The following is a 17,067-nucleotide window of genomic DNA, read 5'->3' as shown; positions in this document are numbered from 1 at the left end:
AACTTTGTCAAATAATCTCTCAAGGTTATTTTTATTATTTCAATATCTTATTTAATCACACAGTATTCATGTAATAATAAATATTGAAGCCTAATATATATTTCCTTCTTAATAATCCAATTACAGACAATTATTTTGGTTTTGTACAGGTCTCTGAGACTTGCACAGGCCCAATACTACAGGCTAAAATGGATGAGATTGGCAACCATTATATGGAGATGGTAAAAAACTTAAGAATTGAGAAAGACAGAGAAATCAGCAAGCTAAGGGTATGTTGATCCTACATTGAATAAATATACATGTCTATAGAAACTTTTTTTCAACAAAAGTGTTGCTTGGACCTTGAGAGGTAACTGAGATGTTAAAAACACTTGCTATGTTGTTTCCAGGTTCTGGCTATTACAAACAATGCTGCTATGAACATAGTTGAACAGATACTTTTGTCATATGATAGGGCATCTCTTGGGTATATTCCCAAGAGTGGTATTACTGGATCTTGGGGTAGGTTGATCCCAAATTTCCTGAGAAATCGCCACACCGATTTCCAAAGTGGTTGCACAAGTTTGCATTCCCACCAGCAATGGATGAGTGTGCCCCTTTCTCCACAGCCTCTCCAGCAAAGGCTATCCTTGGTGTTTTTGATTTTAGCCATTCTGACAGGTGTAAGATGGTATCTCAAAGTTGTTTTAATTTGCATTTCCCTTATCGCTAAGGAGGTTGAGCATGACCTTAAGTGTCTTTTGGCCATTTGAATTTCTTCTGTTGAGAATTCTCTGTTCAGATCAGTGCCCCATTTTTTATGGGGTTAATTAGCATTTTAAAGTCTAGTTTCTTGAGTTCTTTATATATTTTGGAGATCAGACCTTTGTCTGTTGCAGGGTTGGTGAAGATCTTCTCCCAGTCAGTGGGTCGCCTTTTTGTCTTAGTGACAGTGTCCTTTGCTTTACAGAAGCTACTCAGTTTCAGGAGGTCCCATTTATTTAATGTTGTCCTTAATGTCTGTGCTGCTGGGGATAAACGTAGGAAGTGATCTCCTGTACCCATATGTTGTAGAGTGCTTCCCACTTTTTCTTCTATCAGGTTCAGTGTGTTCAGACTAATATTGAGGTCTTTAATCCATTTGGACTTGAGTTTTGTGCATGGTGATAGATATGGATCTATTTTCATTCTTCTACAGGTTGCCAACCAGTTCTGCCAGCACCATTTGTTAAAGATGCTCTCTTTTTTCCATTGAATACTTTTAGCTCCTTTATCAAAAATTAGGTGTTCATATGTTTGTGGGTTAAAATCAGGGTCTTCTACTCGGTTCCATTGATCGACTTCTCTGTTTTTATGCCAATACCAAGCTGTTTTCAATACTGAAGCTCTGTAATAGAGTTTGAAGCCCTTCAATGGAGGAATGGATGAAAAAAGTGTGGAATATATACATATTAGAGTACTACTCAGCGGTAAAAAACAATGACTTCTCAAATTTTGCGTGCAAATGGATGGAAATAGAAAACACTATCCTGAGTGAGGTATCCCAGACCCAAAAAGAGGAACATGGGATGTACTCACTCATAATTGGTTTCTAGCCATAAAAAAAGGACATTGAGCATATAATTTGTGATCCTAGAGAAGCTAAATAAGAAAGTAAACCCAAAGAAAATCGTATAGTCAGCCGCCTGGATAGTGGAAGTAGACAAGATTGCAGGGCAAAAACTGGGAACTTGCGGGTGAGGTGGCATGGGGCAAAGGGGAAATGGGATGAGAAACGTGAGAAGGGGAGGATGGTAGGAGCTTGGGGGATTGGGATGGTTGGGATATAGGAAGGGTGGATACGGGAGCAGGGAAGAAGTTTTCCTAACCAAGGGAGCCATCTTAGGGTTGGCAAGAGACTTGACTCTAGAGGGGTTCGCAGGTGTCCAGGGAGATGTCCCCAGCTGGTACCTTGGGCAATTGAGGAGAGGGAACCTGAAATGACCCTATCCTATACTGATGAATATCTTACATATCACCTTAGAACCTTCATCTGGCGATGGATCGAGGTAGAGACAGAGACTCAAATTGGAGCAACGGTCTGAGCTCTTAAGGTACAAATGAGGAGCAGAAGGAGGGAGAACATGAGCAAGGAAATCAGGACCACGAGGGGTGCACCCACCCACTGTGACAGTGGAACTGATTTATTGGGAGCCCACCAAGGCCAGCTGGTCTGGGACTGAATAAGCATGGGTTGAAACTGGACTCTCTGAGCATGGTGGACAATGAAGGCTGATGAGAAGCCAAGGACAATGGCACTAGGTTTTGATCCTAATACATGAACTGGCTTTGTGGGAGCTTAGCCTGTTTAGAAGCTCACCTTCCTGGACGTAGATAGAAGACCTTTGTCTTCCCGCAGGGCAGGGAATTTGGACTGCTCTTCAGTATCGAGAGGGAGGGGGAATGGTGTAGGGGGAGGAGAAGAGGAGTGGGGATAGGGGGAGGGACACTTGCTATTTAATCATGGGGAACAGAGTTTGGGTCTGATCACCAATGTAACAAGCCAGTCAGCCTTCAGATGCCTGTAAGTACAGCTCTCCAAGATCTAGCTCCCTCCTCTGGCCTCCTTATACATACATGAAAAGATAAATTTTATTAAAGAAAATGATTTTTATCACCATCAGCACCACTCCCCCACTCTATTACCATTAAAAAGAAAAAATAAATATGATTGTTTTAATTTTAAATCTACAAAGAAAAATATGTAAGTTAAAGATTTTTTATTTATTTTTACTTAAAGATTTCCACCTCCTCCCCTCCCCCCATTTCCCTCTCTTCCCCCCCCCCTTCCCCTCCCTCTCCAGTTCAAAGAGCAGTCAGGGTTCCCTGCCCTGTGGGAAGTCCAAGGTCCTCCCTGCTCCATCCAGGTCTAGGAAGGTGAGCATCCCACAAAGACTAGGCTCCCACAAAGCCAGTACATGCAGTAGGATCAAAACCCAGTGCCATTGTCCTTGGTTTTTCAGTCAGTCCTCCTTGTCCGATATGTTCAGATAGTCCGGTTTGATCACACGCTCCATCAGTCCCAGTCCAGCTTGCTTTGATGAACTCCCATTAGATCAGCCCCACCGTCTCAGTGGGTGTGCGCACCCCTCATAGTCCTGACTTCCTTGCTCATGTCCTCCCTCCTTCTACTCCTCATTTGGACCTTGGGAGCTCAGTCCAGTGCTCCAATGTGGGTCTCTGTCTCTAGCTTCATCCATCGCCAGGCGAAGGTTCTATGGTGATATGCAAGATATTCATCAATATGGCTATAGGATAGGGCTATTTCAGGCTTCCTCTGCTCAGCTGCCCAAGGATCTAGCTGGGGACATCTCCATGGACACCTGGGAACCCCTCTAGAGTCAAGTCACTTGCCAACCCTAAAATGGCTCCCTTAATTACGATATATACTTCCCTGCTCCCATATCCACCCTTCCTTTATCCCAACCATCCCATTCCCCCAAGCTCTCCCCATCCTCCCCTTCACACTTTTCTCTCCCCATTTCCCCTAAACCCCATCCCACCCCACCCCCACGTTTCCAATTTTTGCCTAGAAATCTTGTCTCCTTCCAATATCCAGGAGGATAACTATATGTTTTTCTTTGGGTTCACCTTCTTATTTAGCTTCTCCAGGATCACGGATTATAGGTTCAAGGTTTTCTAAAACCTTTTCTTAAAATTATATTTCTGAATATTAAAAAGAAATGAAATTTCTAAGTGCTATCTTAAGTTAAATTATTTTCTACTGTAGGTAAATTTTTCTTCTCAGATGTTAAAAAGATATTAATTTCATTACCTTGATTTTTATTAATTTTTAACAATTTATGTTTAGCTTATGGGTAGAGGACCCTTCATAAAATTGCATGTTTACTCAGAAAAGAGTAATATTTAAAATTATACAGCTAAGAGCCACAGTTTATCTGAGTGATTATAAATATTTTAGTTAACTTTTTTTAATTAAATAATTACACACCAGCCGGTGGTGTTGTACACCTTTAATCCCAGCACTCAGGAGGCAGAGGCAGGCAGACCTCTGTGAGTTCTTGAGATCAGCCTGGTCTACAAGAGCTAGTTCCAGGACAGACTCCAAAGCTACAGAGAAACCCTGTCTCAAAAAAAAAGCAAAATAAAAATAATAATAATTACACCATTTCCCCCTTTTCATTCCTCCCTCCAATCCCTTCTGTATATATACCCATCCTTTGCTTTCGCTAGATAGCCTGGCCTCTTTTACTTTAAAATGTTACTATTACATATTTTTTACAAATGCCTAAATACATAAATACAACCTACTCAGCCCATTTAATGTTACTTGTATGTATATAATTTTAAAGTTAAGCATTCGGTATTGAATAGCCAATTAAGGAATTCATCCCTAAGGAAACTTATTTCTCCCACTCTCTGCATTCTGTAGTTGCCTACAATTCTTTGGCTATGGGTTCAGCCTGGTGAGATCTTCTCCTTCTGTGTTAGCATGTCTACTGGGGCTATACTTCTTCATGTCTTTTTTAGGCAGCTATATTGTTGAGGCACCATGGGTAAAATTTCCCAGTCATTTCTAGAAGGTCAATCTCACAGCAGATTTATAGGTTCTCTGGCTTTTAGAATCTTCCTGCCCCTACCTTCCATTCTTTTTATGATGCTCCCTGAGACTTAGGTTCAGGAATTGTGTTTTAGATGTATAAATTAAGGCTGGACACCTCATGATCATTCGCTCTCTATATTATATTGGATTTCATCCATCTATAATTTATATCAAAATTAGGACATTTGCAAGAATATAGTATGTTGCCTTATAATTCCATGCTGAATTGATTTAACTAACCCTTAATTTATTCTGTCCTAAATGTAGTCAGATGCATTTAAATGTTTTAATGAACAAAATGGCCAATGATTTTTCTCATCTTATATCAGTGAAGTTTTTTTTTTCTAAAATAAATTAAGTGAAACTTAATTTGTTAATAGATCTACTGATCATTCTGAAATTTCTTCCACTGGTTTCCTCTTTTCCAACCTAATGTTATTACTAACACTTTAACCAAGCAGCTTCTGTTCCCATATATGTGGAAGTGAGAAAGACAAAATTTGTGATTTGTATTTGAGCGCTTTTTCTTTTGAGTTGCAGCCATTATTATGTTATTCTGGATTCCATCTGGGATTCATTTTAACTCTTTTGAAAATAATGCTTATCTCTCTGCGATTCTGTGAAAATTCATTTAAGACATGCATCACAAATCATTTTGTGAACTGAAAGTTAGAGCATAACATTAAGATTGAAGGTGCCTTAATTAGTGTTTGAAGAAATCTGAAATGTCTATTTTCTCAGCTTTATTTTATTGCTCTGGCTTAAAGCAATTGCTTGTACTTTAATTGTAAATATCAAACACAAATTTTTAAAATGAGAAATTTCTAACTGATATTTCAGATTATATTTTATATCAACAAAATTTGCTACACATTTATGGAAATTGATACATTATTTTTCAGTTGATGACGTGGCATAACTATACTTCACTGGAATTATATGTTTTTTAAAAAGCATTATAATAAATTTTGTATTTCTAAATCCTTAGTCTCAATTAAACCAGTACCAAAAAGATGTTTCCAAAAGAGAAGGAAGTTGCAGTGACTTCCAATTCAAGCTTCATGAACTGACAAGCTTGCTGGAAGAAAAGGATTCTCTTATAAAGCGTCAATCAGAGGTAAGAAAAAGAGGAAAATACATGGTGTAGAAGAATGGTACAATAGGTTCTGTAGAATAAATACTTTCCATGGATTAAGAAAGAAGACATTAAACTGCAGGGATGGTTCAGTTGTGAAAGACTAGACACTTAGAACATCAAGGAAAGGACACCTTACGAGGACATACTTTACTACACATGAGAAGACATATGTGAATAGTAAGACTTCCACTTGAGAAATAATTCAACTGAAAGAAAAAAAAATTGAAGTTAAAGGAAAAAGACTGGTGTTGTACTTTTACTATTTCTAAGATATTTAATTTATATTTCATTAGCAGTGAAATTACTCAAAGCCCGTGATCTCACTCCTAGGTCACGAACTAATCTTTCATTAAGGTACCATATTATATCAGCAGCAAGTAACCCCATATCTGTCATACAATAAGTACTAAAGGAACTATTAAAAACAATGGGCTAATATTTTATTGCTGTTATTTAAAAGTGGCACTTGCAGTTTTCTGTTTGGACTCTGCATCTACTTCCTTATTGAAATTTCATCATCATCATCATTATTATTAATTAGCCTACTTTAAACTGTTCAGAACAAAAGCAATTACATTCTCATACTGAGAGAAGCATGTCCAATCAATTGTTGATATCCTACCTCAGTTAGTGGGGTTCTTCAAAGGCATGTATAGCATTTTGGCTACTGTGGATCAAGATTAGTAAGATTAAAACATCTTATATAAAAACAAAGCAGGAGAAGTGGTGGTGGTTATTCTTAGTAATCATATTAGCTCATGTTTATATTTCTATTTAAAGAATCATTGTGTTTTCTTTGTAAGGAACTCTCAAAGTTGAGACAGGAAATATATTCATCCCATAACCAACCCTCCAGTGTTGGAAGGACAACAATCACCACAAAAAAGTAATGTACTTTAAAATGGCATTTGAACGTGTGACGTTATTATAAAATTTAAGTTGTTATTCTCTTAGTTGATGTGTAGATCACTATAAAGAGGTTGTTTTTTACTCATAAGCAATTATACTGAAGAATGGGGATGTTTAGAAAAGGCATTACTACCATAGTTACGATAATTGTGTATTGTAGCATAATTAATAAAACCACAGAGACAGAAAATAGGTTCAACCTGAAGGTCAGAAAATCAAACCAGTCAGCCACTGGCTCTTACCTCTACCTCAGTCCAAAACTGGTGATCCTCCCTCCAGGAATTTCAGATTGAGACTGTGTGTGAGAGCTGTCCCCTCCTGTTTTATATTCCACTCTAGGGCTGGGATTAAAGGCATGCACCCTGTTGCTTGGTTTTTATAGCAAACTAGTGTGACTCCTGGGATTTAAGGTGTGTGTCATCACTGCCTGGTCTGTAAGGCTAATCAGTGCAGCTGTTTTACTCTCTGAACATCAGGCAAACTTTATTTATTAAAATATAAATGAAATATCACTACAGTGTATCATTTATAGAATGTTAAGTACTAGAGAAGTAAAAATAAATAATTGGTTATTATGTATTAATATATGTATATGACATTATATATATCATGGTGCATGTATATACACATATATATGAAATCTATATATTCTTTAAATAGATTTCTATTAAATTCCTTTCCCCCTTTCAGTTGGCTAGTTTTTATGGTAGAATATTAATTTTATTCCACTGATCTGTCTGCATTTATGTCACTGTCACACTACTATTATTCCTATAGGTCAGTAAGTTTAAAGCAGGAGTGCTACTCTTCAAATCATTCTTGCCTACATTATTTTTCCTACTAGTGGACTCTTGTTTTTTTATATGAATATTAGGTATGTTTGTAGAATTATGTAAAAAATGTATTTGTACGTTGTTAATTCTCATTGCATTTCATATATATAATAGTTCTTATCAACATCTTAAAAATAGTAACTTCTGTGTTCCTTGCTCGTGCTCTCTCTCCTTCTGCTCCTGATTTGGACCTTGAGATTTCAGTCTGGTGCTCCAATGTGGGTCTCTTTCTCTGTCTCCTTTCATCACCTGATGAAGGTTAATATTCAGGAGGATGCCTATATGTTTTTCTTTGGGTTCACCCTCTTATTTAGCTTCTCTAGGATCATGAATTATAGGCTCAATGTCCTTTATTTATGGCTAAAACCCAAATATGAGTACATCCCATGTTCCTCTTTTTGGGTCTGGCTTACCTCACTCAGAGTAGTGTTTTCTCGATCGCGAGGGGGGCACCCACACACTGAGACAATGGGGATGTTCTATCAGGAACTCACCAAGGCCAGCTGGCCTGGGTCTGAAAAAGCATGGGATAAAACCGGACTCGCTGAACATAGCGGACAATGAGGACTACTGAGAACTCGAGAACAATGGCAATGGGTTTTTGATCCTACTGCACGTACTGGCTTTGTGGGAGCCTAGGCAGTTTGGATGCTCACCTTACTAGACCGGGATGGAGATGGGTGGTCCTTGGACTTCCTACAGGGCAGGGAACCCTGATTGCTCTTAGGGCTGACGAGGGAGGGGAACTTGGTTGGGGGAGGGGGAGGGAAGTGGGAGGCGGTGGCGGGGAGGAGGCAGAAATCTTTAATAAATAAATAAATTAATTAATAAAAAAACAAAAAAAACAGTAACTTCTAATCCACGTGTATGGGAACGTTTAGGGTTAAACTCTATCTTTAATTCATTCTTTCCTCTCCAAATTCTTTATTCTTTTGGTTGGAGTATGTGCAGATCTTATGCATATTGTCACCTTCATTGTGACTTCATATGTTTACCTGCCCTGTTGTTTTGGGAAAATACTTTTTCCTTGATGTTACTGACCACCTCTGATTCCAAAGTCAATTCTTTTTTCTCTTTTTTTTTTCTAAATACATATTTTACTTGTTTTACAACCCAACCACTGTTTCCTCTCCTTCCTCTCATTCCTAATCCCTCCTCTCATTTCCTCTCTGCTGCCCATCTGCCCCTTCCCAGCTCATCCTCTTTCTCTATTCAGAGGGCAGGGCTCCCATTGTTATCAATCAAATATGGCATACCAAATTGATGAGGCAACCCAGTATAAGTATGAGGGTCCCAAAGGCTGCCAAAAGAGTCAAAGATTGCTCCTGCTCCCACTTTTAGGAACCCCCACAAGAAGACCAAACTACAAAATTGAAATATATAATCAGAGGGTCTAGTTAACTTCCATGGAGGCACCCTGTTTGCCGGTTCAATCTCGGTGAGCTCCTATGAGCACAGGTAGTTGAATCTGTGAGTTTTCTTGTGGTGTCCTTGACCCCTCTGGCTCCCATAGTCGTTCCTCCCTATCTTCAGCAGGATTCCCCCCGAGTTCCGTCTAATGTTTGACTGTGGCTCTTTGTATCTGTTTCGGTGAGTTGCTACGTGAAGCATCTCTAATAATGATTGGGCTAAGCACTAATCTATGAGTGTAGCAGAATATCATTAAGAATCATTTCATTGCTTTTTTCTAGTTGTTTTCGGTTTTATCCTAGGTCTCTGGGTTATATAGCATCTTGTTCCTGGCCCACCAGGTAGTATCATGGATGAGATCACTCTTGTGGCATAGAACTAAACTGGACCAGCCATTGGTTGGCCACTCCCATAATTTTTGAGCCGCCTATACCCCAACACATCTTGTAAGCAGGACAATTTGTAGATTGAAATTTATGTGACTGGGTTGGTGTCCCAATCCTTTCACTGGATGTCTTGTCTGGTTACAGGAGATGGCCAGTTCAAGGTCCATATTCCCCTCTACTAGGAGTCTAGAAGATATCAAAAGATGGAAAGGTCTCTCATGCTCATGGATTAGTAGGATTGGTATAGTAAAAATGGTGATCTTACCAAAAGCAAGATTGATTCAATGCAATCCCCATAAGAACTTTAACATAATTCTTTACAGACATTGAAAGAAAAATACTCATTTTATATAGAAATTCAACAAACCAAGGTAGATAAAACAGTCCTGTACAATAAAAGAACTTTTGTAGTTATCACCATCCCTGATTTCAAGCTCCACTACAAAACTATAGCAATAAAAGCTGCATGGTATTGGCATAAAAGCAGACAGGTGGATCAATGGAATTGGATGAAAGTTTCAGATGTAAATTCATACACCTATGTACACCTATGTTTGATAAAGAAGCCTAAGTAAAATAATGGAGGAAAGAAGACATCTTCAATAAATCATGCTGGTCTAAGTGGATGTCAGCATATAAAAGAAAGCAAATAAATCCATATCTATCACTCTGCACAAAACTCAAGTCCAAATAGATCAAAGGCCTCAACATAAAACCAGATACGCTGAATCTGACAGAAGAGAAGGTGGGGAATAGCCCTGAACACATTGGCAAAAGATACAAGTTTCTCAACAGAACACCAATAATGTAAGCACTAAGATTGATAATTAATAACTGGGACCTCATGAAACTGAAAAACTTCTATAAGGAAGGACACCATCAATAGGACAAAATGGCAGCTTTAGACTGGGAAAAGATTTTCTCCAAGACCACATAGAGGGCTGATATCGAAAATATATAAAAAACTCAAGAAACTATATACCATCAAACCAAATAATCCAATTAAAAAAATGAGATACAGTTCTAAACAGAGAATTCTTAACAGAGGAATCTCAAATGGCTGAGAAACACTTAAGAGATGTACAACATTCTTAGCCATCAGGGAAATGCAAATCAAAACAACTCTGGGATTCCATCTTACACTTGTCAGAATGGCTAAGATTAAAAACGCAAGAAACAGCTCATACTGGTGAGGAAGTGAAGCAGGGGGAACACCCCTCCACTGCTGGGGGGAGTGCAAACTAGTAGAGCCACTTTGGAAATCAGTATGTAATTTCTCAGAAAATTGGGAATCGATGTACCTCAAGACCCAGCTATAAAACTCCTGGGCATATAGCTAAACGATGCTCTATCCTACCACAAGGACGCTTGCTCAACTATGTACATAGCACCATTATTTGTAATAGCCAGAAACTGGAAATAACCTCGATGTCCCTCCACCAAAGAATGGATAAAGAAATTGTGATACATTTACACAATGGAGCATTAAAAACAATGATATCATGAAATTTGAAAGCAAATGAATGGTCATAGAAAAAATTCATCCTAAGTGAGGTAGTTCAGGCCCAGAAAGGCAAACATGATATGTACTCACTTATGAGTGGATATTAGCTGTAAAGGATAATAACACTACAATCCACAGACCCAGAGAGACTCAACCACAAGGATTGCTCAAGGGCAGACACATGGATCTCCATGGGAAAGTGAATACAAGAGATCTTATGGGTGGACTGGGAGTGGGTAGGTATGTGAACATGAAGAATCAGATGAGGGAGAGCGTACTGAGAGAGACAACAGAAATTGGGGGATATCTTGAGGATGAGCCTAGCACAACGGAAATTCCCAGAAATCTATGAGGTTGACCCTAGCTAAGCAAGCAATTCTTTTCATTTTAAGAGATGCTCTAACTGTGCAGCCCTGATGTTGTAGTTACTTTTCTGTTTCTGTGAAGAGACACTGACCAAAGCAAAATATTAAAAAAAATATGAGTTTACTTGAGGGTTTGCTTAGAGTTTCAGAAGGTGAGTCCTTGATCATCAGAGTAGGAAGCATGGTAGGTAGGCAGGATGACAATGGCACTGGTAGGAAGCATGGTAGGTAGGCAGGATGGCATGGCACTGGAACAGTAGCTGAGAGTTACATCTGGTCCACAATCTCAGTGAAAAGTGGGGGAGAGAGGGAAAGAGAGAAAGAAAGAGAAGAAAGAGGAAGAAAGAGAGAGACTGAGTGAGAGGAAGGACTAGATCTGGGATTTTGAAGCCCACCCGCAGTCACACACCTCCTCCAACAAGATCACACCTTCTAATCCTTTCCAAGACAGTTCCACTAATTAGGGACTGAACATTCACATGTATGATCCCATGAGGAACATCCCCATTTAAGCCCCCATACCTGGTTGGCCTAGAACTCTTGGTTGACCAGGCTGGCCTCCAAACCACAGAAATGCACCTGCCTCTGTCTCCCAACTTCTGGGATTAAAGGTGTACACCACCATGCCCAGTTGCCTTTCAGTTAATGAGACAGTAATTTGTAGTTTTCAAATTATAAATCTTACATTCTTTGTTATGTTCTGTCCTATTTATGATATTTTCAGTATATTTTCCTTAAAGAAAACAAACAAACAAAAAAGAATCTTATACTATATAAATCTTAAACTTCTTTGCTACATTTATTTTTAAGTATTGGGGTTTTGTTTTCATGTTATTGTTAGTACAATTATTTTCTTTCTTTCTTAAGGGAAAAAACTTCATGTGTATGGTGTTTTGCCTGCATGTATGTCTGTGTCCTGTATACATATCTGGGTGAATGGGAGGTCCAGAAGAGGGCATTGGATCTCCCACAACCAGGTCGCAGATAGTTTTAAGCCAGAGTCCTCTGAAAGAGCAGCCAGTGCTCTGAACCTCCGAGCAATCTCTCCAACTCTTAGAATTGTTGTCTTAACTTTATTTTCATATTACTCATTATAAGGGTATAGGATCACAGTTGATAGTGTGTGTATTCATTTTATATTCCTCAAGTTTAAAGATATAATAGGTTTTTTTTTACTGAATTCATCAAAATTATCTTATGAGATCATTTCATTTGCAAATAATTTCTTCATTTTCATTCTAGGTACATTTTATTTCCTTTTTAAATTGCCTTGATTCCTCCAATACAATGTTAAATAGAAATAAGAAAGGGAATTCTTTCATTTTACTGTTCTTGGTTAGTGGGTGGGTGAAATTTACTCAGTACTTTTAAAATATTATGTTAGCTGTGAGTTTTTATTTAATTGAAGATGTTCACTTCTGTTCTTTATAAAGTTCATTTTCAAGTTACGATAGTGCTAGAAAATTTATATTAGATGATCAAAAGAATGCATGCATGGTTCTGTAAATAACATATTATATTAAGTGATTTCTAAGACGTTACATTCTCATATTGTTTGAATCAAATGCTCTTTTTCACATTACACATTATTTTGTATGTTATTAGATTTGATTTATGCAATTATTTTATATGTTATTAGATTTGATTTACTAACATTTTATTGAGAATTTTTACTTCTGCATTCCCGAATGATATTGATCTGTTTTTTTCCTTTACTCTTGTGATGTATTTCTTGTTATGGTAGCAGGGTACAACTTACTTTAGAAAATGAAATCAAAATTGTGTGTGTGTGTGTGTGTGTGTGGTGTGTGTGTTTAATCTAAATTTTGGGGAGAAATTCCAAGCATTAATTCTTTAAGTTCCTGATACACTATACTCATTGCAAATATTTAAGGATTGTTTTTTCTTTGTGGGAAGTTAGTTTCTTCTTGCTTTTTTTTTTCATAGTTTTTCTGTTTGTTCCTGTGAGATTTACTCTTGGTATTCTCCCAAGAATTTGTACATTTAATCTGTGTTATATAGTTTTTCAACATAGAGATTTTCATAGACCTTCTATGTTATGAGTTTTATTTTTTCAAAGTCCATAATAGTTATTTTCCCTTTTCCTTATATGATTTTAGTAATTTGAGTTCTTTCCTTTTTCTTGGTCAATCTGTATTAACATTTTGCTTTTCATTTATAATATTTATTTTTATTGATTAAATTTGTTCTTTAACAATTTCACAAAGGTACACAATGTACTCTATCTATGCTCATTTCCCATTGTCTCTTATTTCCCTCAACTGTTATCTACCCCTCCTCCCTACAAATTCCTTTCCCAGATCCATGGCTTTTTTCTTTCTTCAAAGTCAATAATAGTGACCCTCTATTTTACCTGTGCAATTTTAGCAATTTGAGACTTTTCTCTTTTTCTTGGTCAATCAATGTTAATAATTTAGAAATAATTTTGATTTCAGTGATTTCTGTTTATCTCTAATTTAATCTTTATTTTTTGGACTTTTGATACAAGTTTTCTCTGTAGCTTTTGAGCCCATCCTGGAACTTGCTCTTGTAGACCAGGCTGGTCTTGAACTCAGAGATCCACCTGCCTCTGCCTCCTGAATGCTGGGATTAAAGGCATGTGCCACCACTGCCTGGTTAAATTTTTTTTATACTAGGCTGTGTGTGTGCTTACTTTTTAAAAATAGTTTCTAAGATACAAACCTGTGTGATTGGGATTGTTCTTTTCTTATAAAAGAGGCAATATAACTAATATTTTTCTTGAGCCTTGCTTTATTAATTGTTTAAAAATATCACTTAACTTGCAAATATTTGTGAATTTCTCAAGGTATTCACTTTTATTTCTGATTTCACTTCATTTTAACTGGAACATACACTGTTCTTAAAGTTGTTGACTCTTGTTTCATAGTCTAACATTTATTCTACCCCACACAAAATTCCATATATATTAAAATACATATTTTAATTCATTTTAGGTAGAAAATACTATTGATATCTTCTAGGCATGGTTGTAAAATGTTATTCAAGCCTATTCCCATGTTCACATACTGTCCATTATATTATGTATAGAAAGCGGTTACTGAAACCATGTTCATTTCTGCCCAGTTTTAGTTCATGTAGTTTTGAATTCTATTATTAGGTTTATGTATGTGTATTATTTTTGTAATGACTTTTGAAATTTCCTACAGAATTTCTTTTTTAAATGCATTTATTTATTTTGAATATGGATGCCACGGTACACATATGTTGATTACGGGATCCCTTGTGGGACTTGATTTTCCTATTCCATCAAGTACATTCTGATGATTGAACTCTGGTCATCAAGCTCAAAAGAAAGGGTTAGCTAGTGTTCTGGCCTTCAGTGTAATGCACTCTTGCAAAAGTCTTTAAACTCTCAAAGACTGGTTCCAATAACATATTTCTTCCAACAAGGCCAGACCTCCTAAATGTCCCCAGACAACTCTACCAACTAAGGACCGGACATTCAAATTTCTGAGATTGTGGCAGACAGTTCATTCAGACCACCACACAGAAGCTTCAGTCCATGGTTGTTTGGTCTCACTGCCTTTGTTTAGCCTATGGTAAGACACAACTTCTTAGCAGTGAACACATGACAGAAGTAGATGTTTATCACATGACAGTCAAGAAGTGAAGAAGATGAGAGGTCTGGCTATGATCTCAACATCTTCTATACCATACCTCCAATGACCTTAGTTACTTTCACTTGACCTCATCTCCTAAAGGTCATGTCACTTTCTAGTAGTGCTACAGATTAGCAACCACATTTGCTTTTCAAAAACATACCTACATTATAGCAGAATTTTCTGCTCTATAGTATATATAATATAATCAGTTTTTCTAAGGATTTTTTTTAATTTAGAGAATTACTTTTTGTTTGCTTATTTTTAAATAGCACAACTAGCTAGTTCTTTATATAATTAAACAATTTACAGTCAGAAAGCATATTAAAAACCCTTATACTTATTGCAACTATCTACAAGGTGTGTTAATATCTATCATTTTGCTAGATGCTTGCTGTTTGTTCAACATTCTTATTGGTCCTTCTTTTTCCATCTTTTATTTAGAATTTTTCATGATTATATATCATCTGTGTTATTTGTTTATTATGTGTATTCATTTTCATTACTTTATGTTTATAATAAATAGCATTATTTAGCCTATCAGTCTATCTTCAAACACTATTATACTCTATTATATGAAGTATATTTTTATCTCTTCTTATGATCTCTTTTCTATTTTTAGCATATGTACTTTCTCATATACATAATGAAAAAAGTTACTTTTAAAAGTTAACTACATTTTAAAACATATTGAGAATAACAAAACAATTATTTTAGATCTCTCTACATAATTGTCTTTTCTGATTCTATTAATTCTTTATCCTGGGTCCAATTTTTATCCAGTATCACATTTCTCTTCCTGCATTTTTGTGCTGCTCTTCTAGCAAACAATACAATCGGCTTTTTAAGTTGGAAAGCAATCTTTATCTTGCCTACATTATTCAAAGTGAGAATAATAACCCTTTATGTGACAGGTATATGCTCCTAATCACACTGCATATCTGACATCCTGGAAAGTATAAACCCTTATATAAACTTTGTCTTTTCTTATTTTATTTTAAAAACAGATATTGTCAATATCAGCATATAATTTTTTTCCTTTATTGAGTACAGATGTTTTACCTAGTCACTTAAAGAATGTATATATCTGAATATTCAGCATCACTAACCTTGTGCTTTAGGAAAATAAAATGGTGATATGTGTGGTACCACTGATTGATCTGGTAATAAAGAAAGCTGGGTTACTGTGAGTAGCATTTATGGCATGGATATATTAGGTAAAGCAATAGTTCACATGGAGAATAAGGAACAACAGAACAAGATTTATTACCCTACTAAGAATGATGCAATATTTATAATTTAAGAATTATTTCATGTTGGAATTTTTATCTAGTATTTTGGAACATATTTGACAAGGAGTATCTGGAACTGTCATAGTGAGAGGTGGAGCACGATACTGCTTTTTTTCTATGTATAGAATAGCATTAGAGAGGTCTGCCCCTCAAGATAGGGCATACATTATTGTGTCACTTTATCTTGATAAGATTTCTGAAACCCATTTGTTTTTTATTTTTCTATCCTGTAAACAAAAAACATTCTAAGGAGTGAGCTCATTACTTATGGTTCTTATTTTATTTTTGTCTTTTCTCTGTATCATTATCCCGTGTTAACAATGATCCAACATGGACAGTGACAAAGTTTCTCCCCTTTATTAAACATAAAAATAGTAACAGTTTTTCTTTTATATTTGAGAGGGCATTTCATTTGAAATTAGTAAAAAGTCATTCAGGGATAAATTGATTTAAATAGGGGACTGGAAATAGGAGTGGCTACAAATGACAGTTATTTTGTAATACGTTTACCTGTTTGTTGTGTACAGGTACAGGACACAATATCCAATCCTAGGTCTCCTGTATGATGACTATGAATATATACCACCAGGAAGTGACACACAGACTATCGTGATTGAGAAAACTGAAGATAAATGGACTCATGTAAGTTTATTTGGGTGTTTCTAGGCTGTTTTAATTAATTATATACTGACAGATTTTAAAACTTAGGTAAAGTATCAAATGCAATAGACAACTTGAAAGGCAATGGAGCATGAATGTCATGTATCAATAGAATTTGTCTTGTATTCTTGAATGTGAATACTTATTAACTTTTATTGCTTTAAAATTTGAAAAGAGAGTTGTGATTGTTTTCTCTCTAGATTGTAAGATCCTCCAGCTTTAAATTCTAGAGTTTAATGTAAGGCTGAATAGCCATGCAAATGACATGCATATTTACTTTCTATAACTCCCTTCAACATGACCAGACAACATAGATATCAACACCATTCTAAGTAATTCTAGCCATT

The 17,067-nt window shown here is 36.5% G+C and overlaps 1 protein-coding gene across 1 annotated transcript in view; it reads left to right on the top strand.

Moving 5' to 3' along the window:
- The window catches only part of Pof1b (POF1B actin binding protein), a 70,182-nt gene extending 53,456 nt beyond the window's left edge, over window positions 1-16,726 (top strand). The window contains exons 12-15 of the mRNA XM_057760357.1: window positions 150-269; window positions 5,571-5,699; window positions 6,524-6,606; window positions 16,588-16,726. Of these exons, the coding sequence (XP_057616340.1) occupies window positions 150-269; window positions 5,571-5,699; window positions 6,524-6,606; window positions 16,588-16,726 (471 nt within the window). The remainder of the gene's footprint in view (window positions 1-149; window positions 270-5,570; window positions 5,700-6,523; window positions 6,607-16,587) is intronic.
- Window positions 16,727-17,067: the final 341 nt, after the last annotated feature.

This window comes from Chionomys nivalis, chromosome X, assembly GCF_950005125.1.
Source record: "Chionomys nivalis chromosome X, mChiNiv1.1, whole genome shotgun sequence".
Lineage (NCBI taxonomy): Eukaryota > Metazoa > Chordata > Mammalia > Rodentia > Cricetidae > Chionomys > Chionomys nivalis.
The sequence above is the reverse complement of the archived record's forward strand: the minus strand, read 5'-3'. Positions and strand labels throughout refer to the sequence as shown.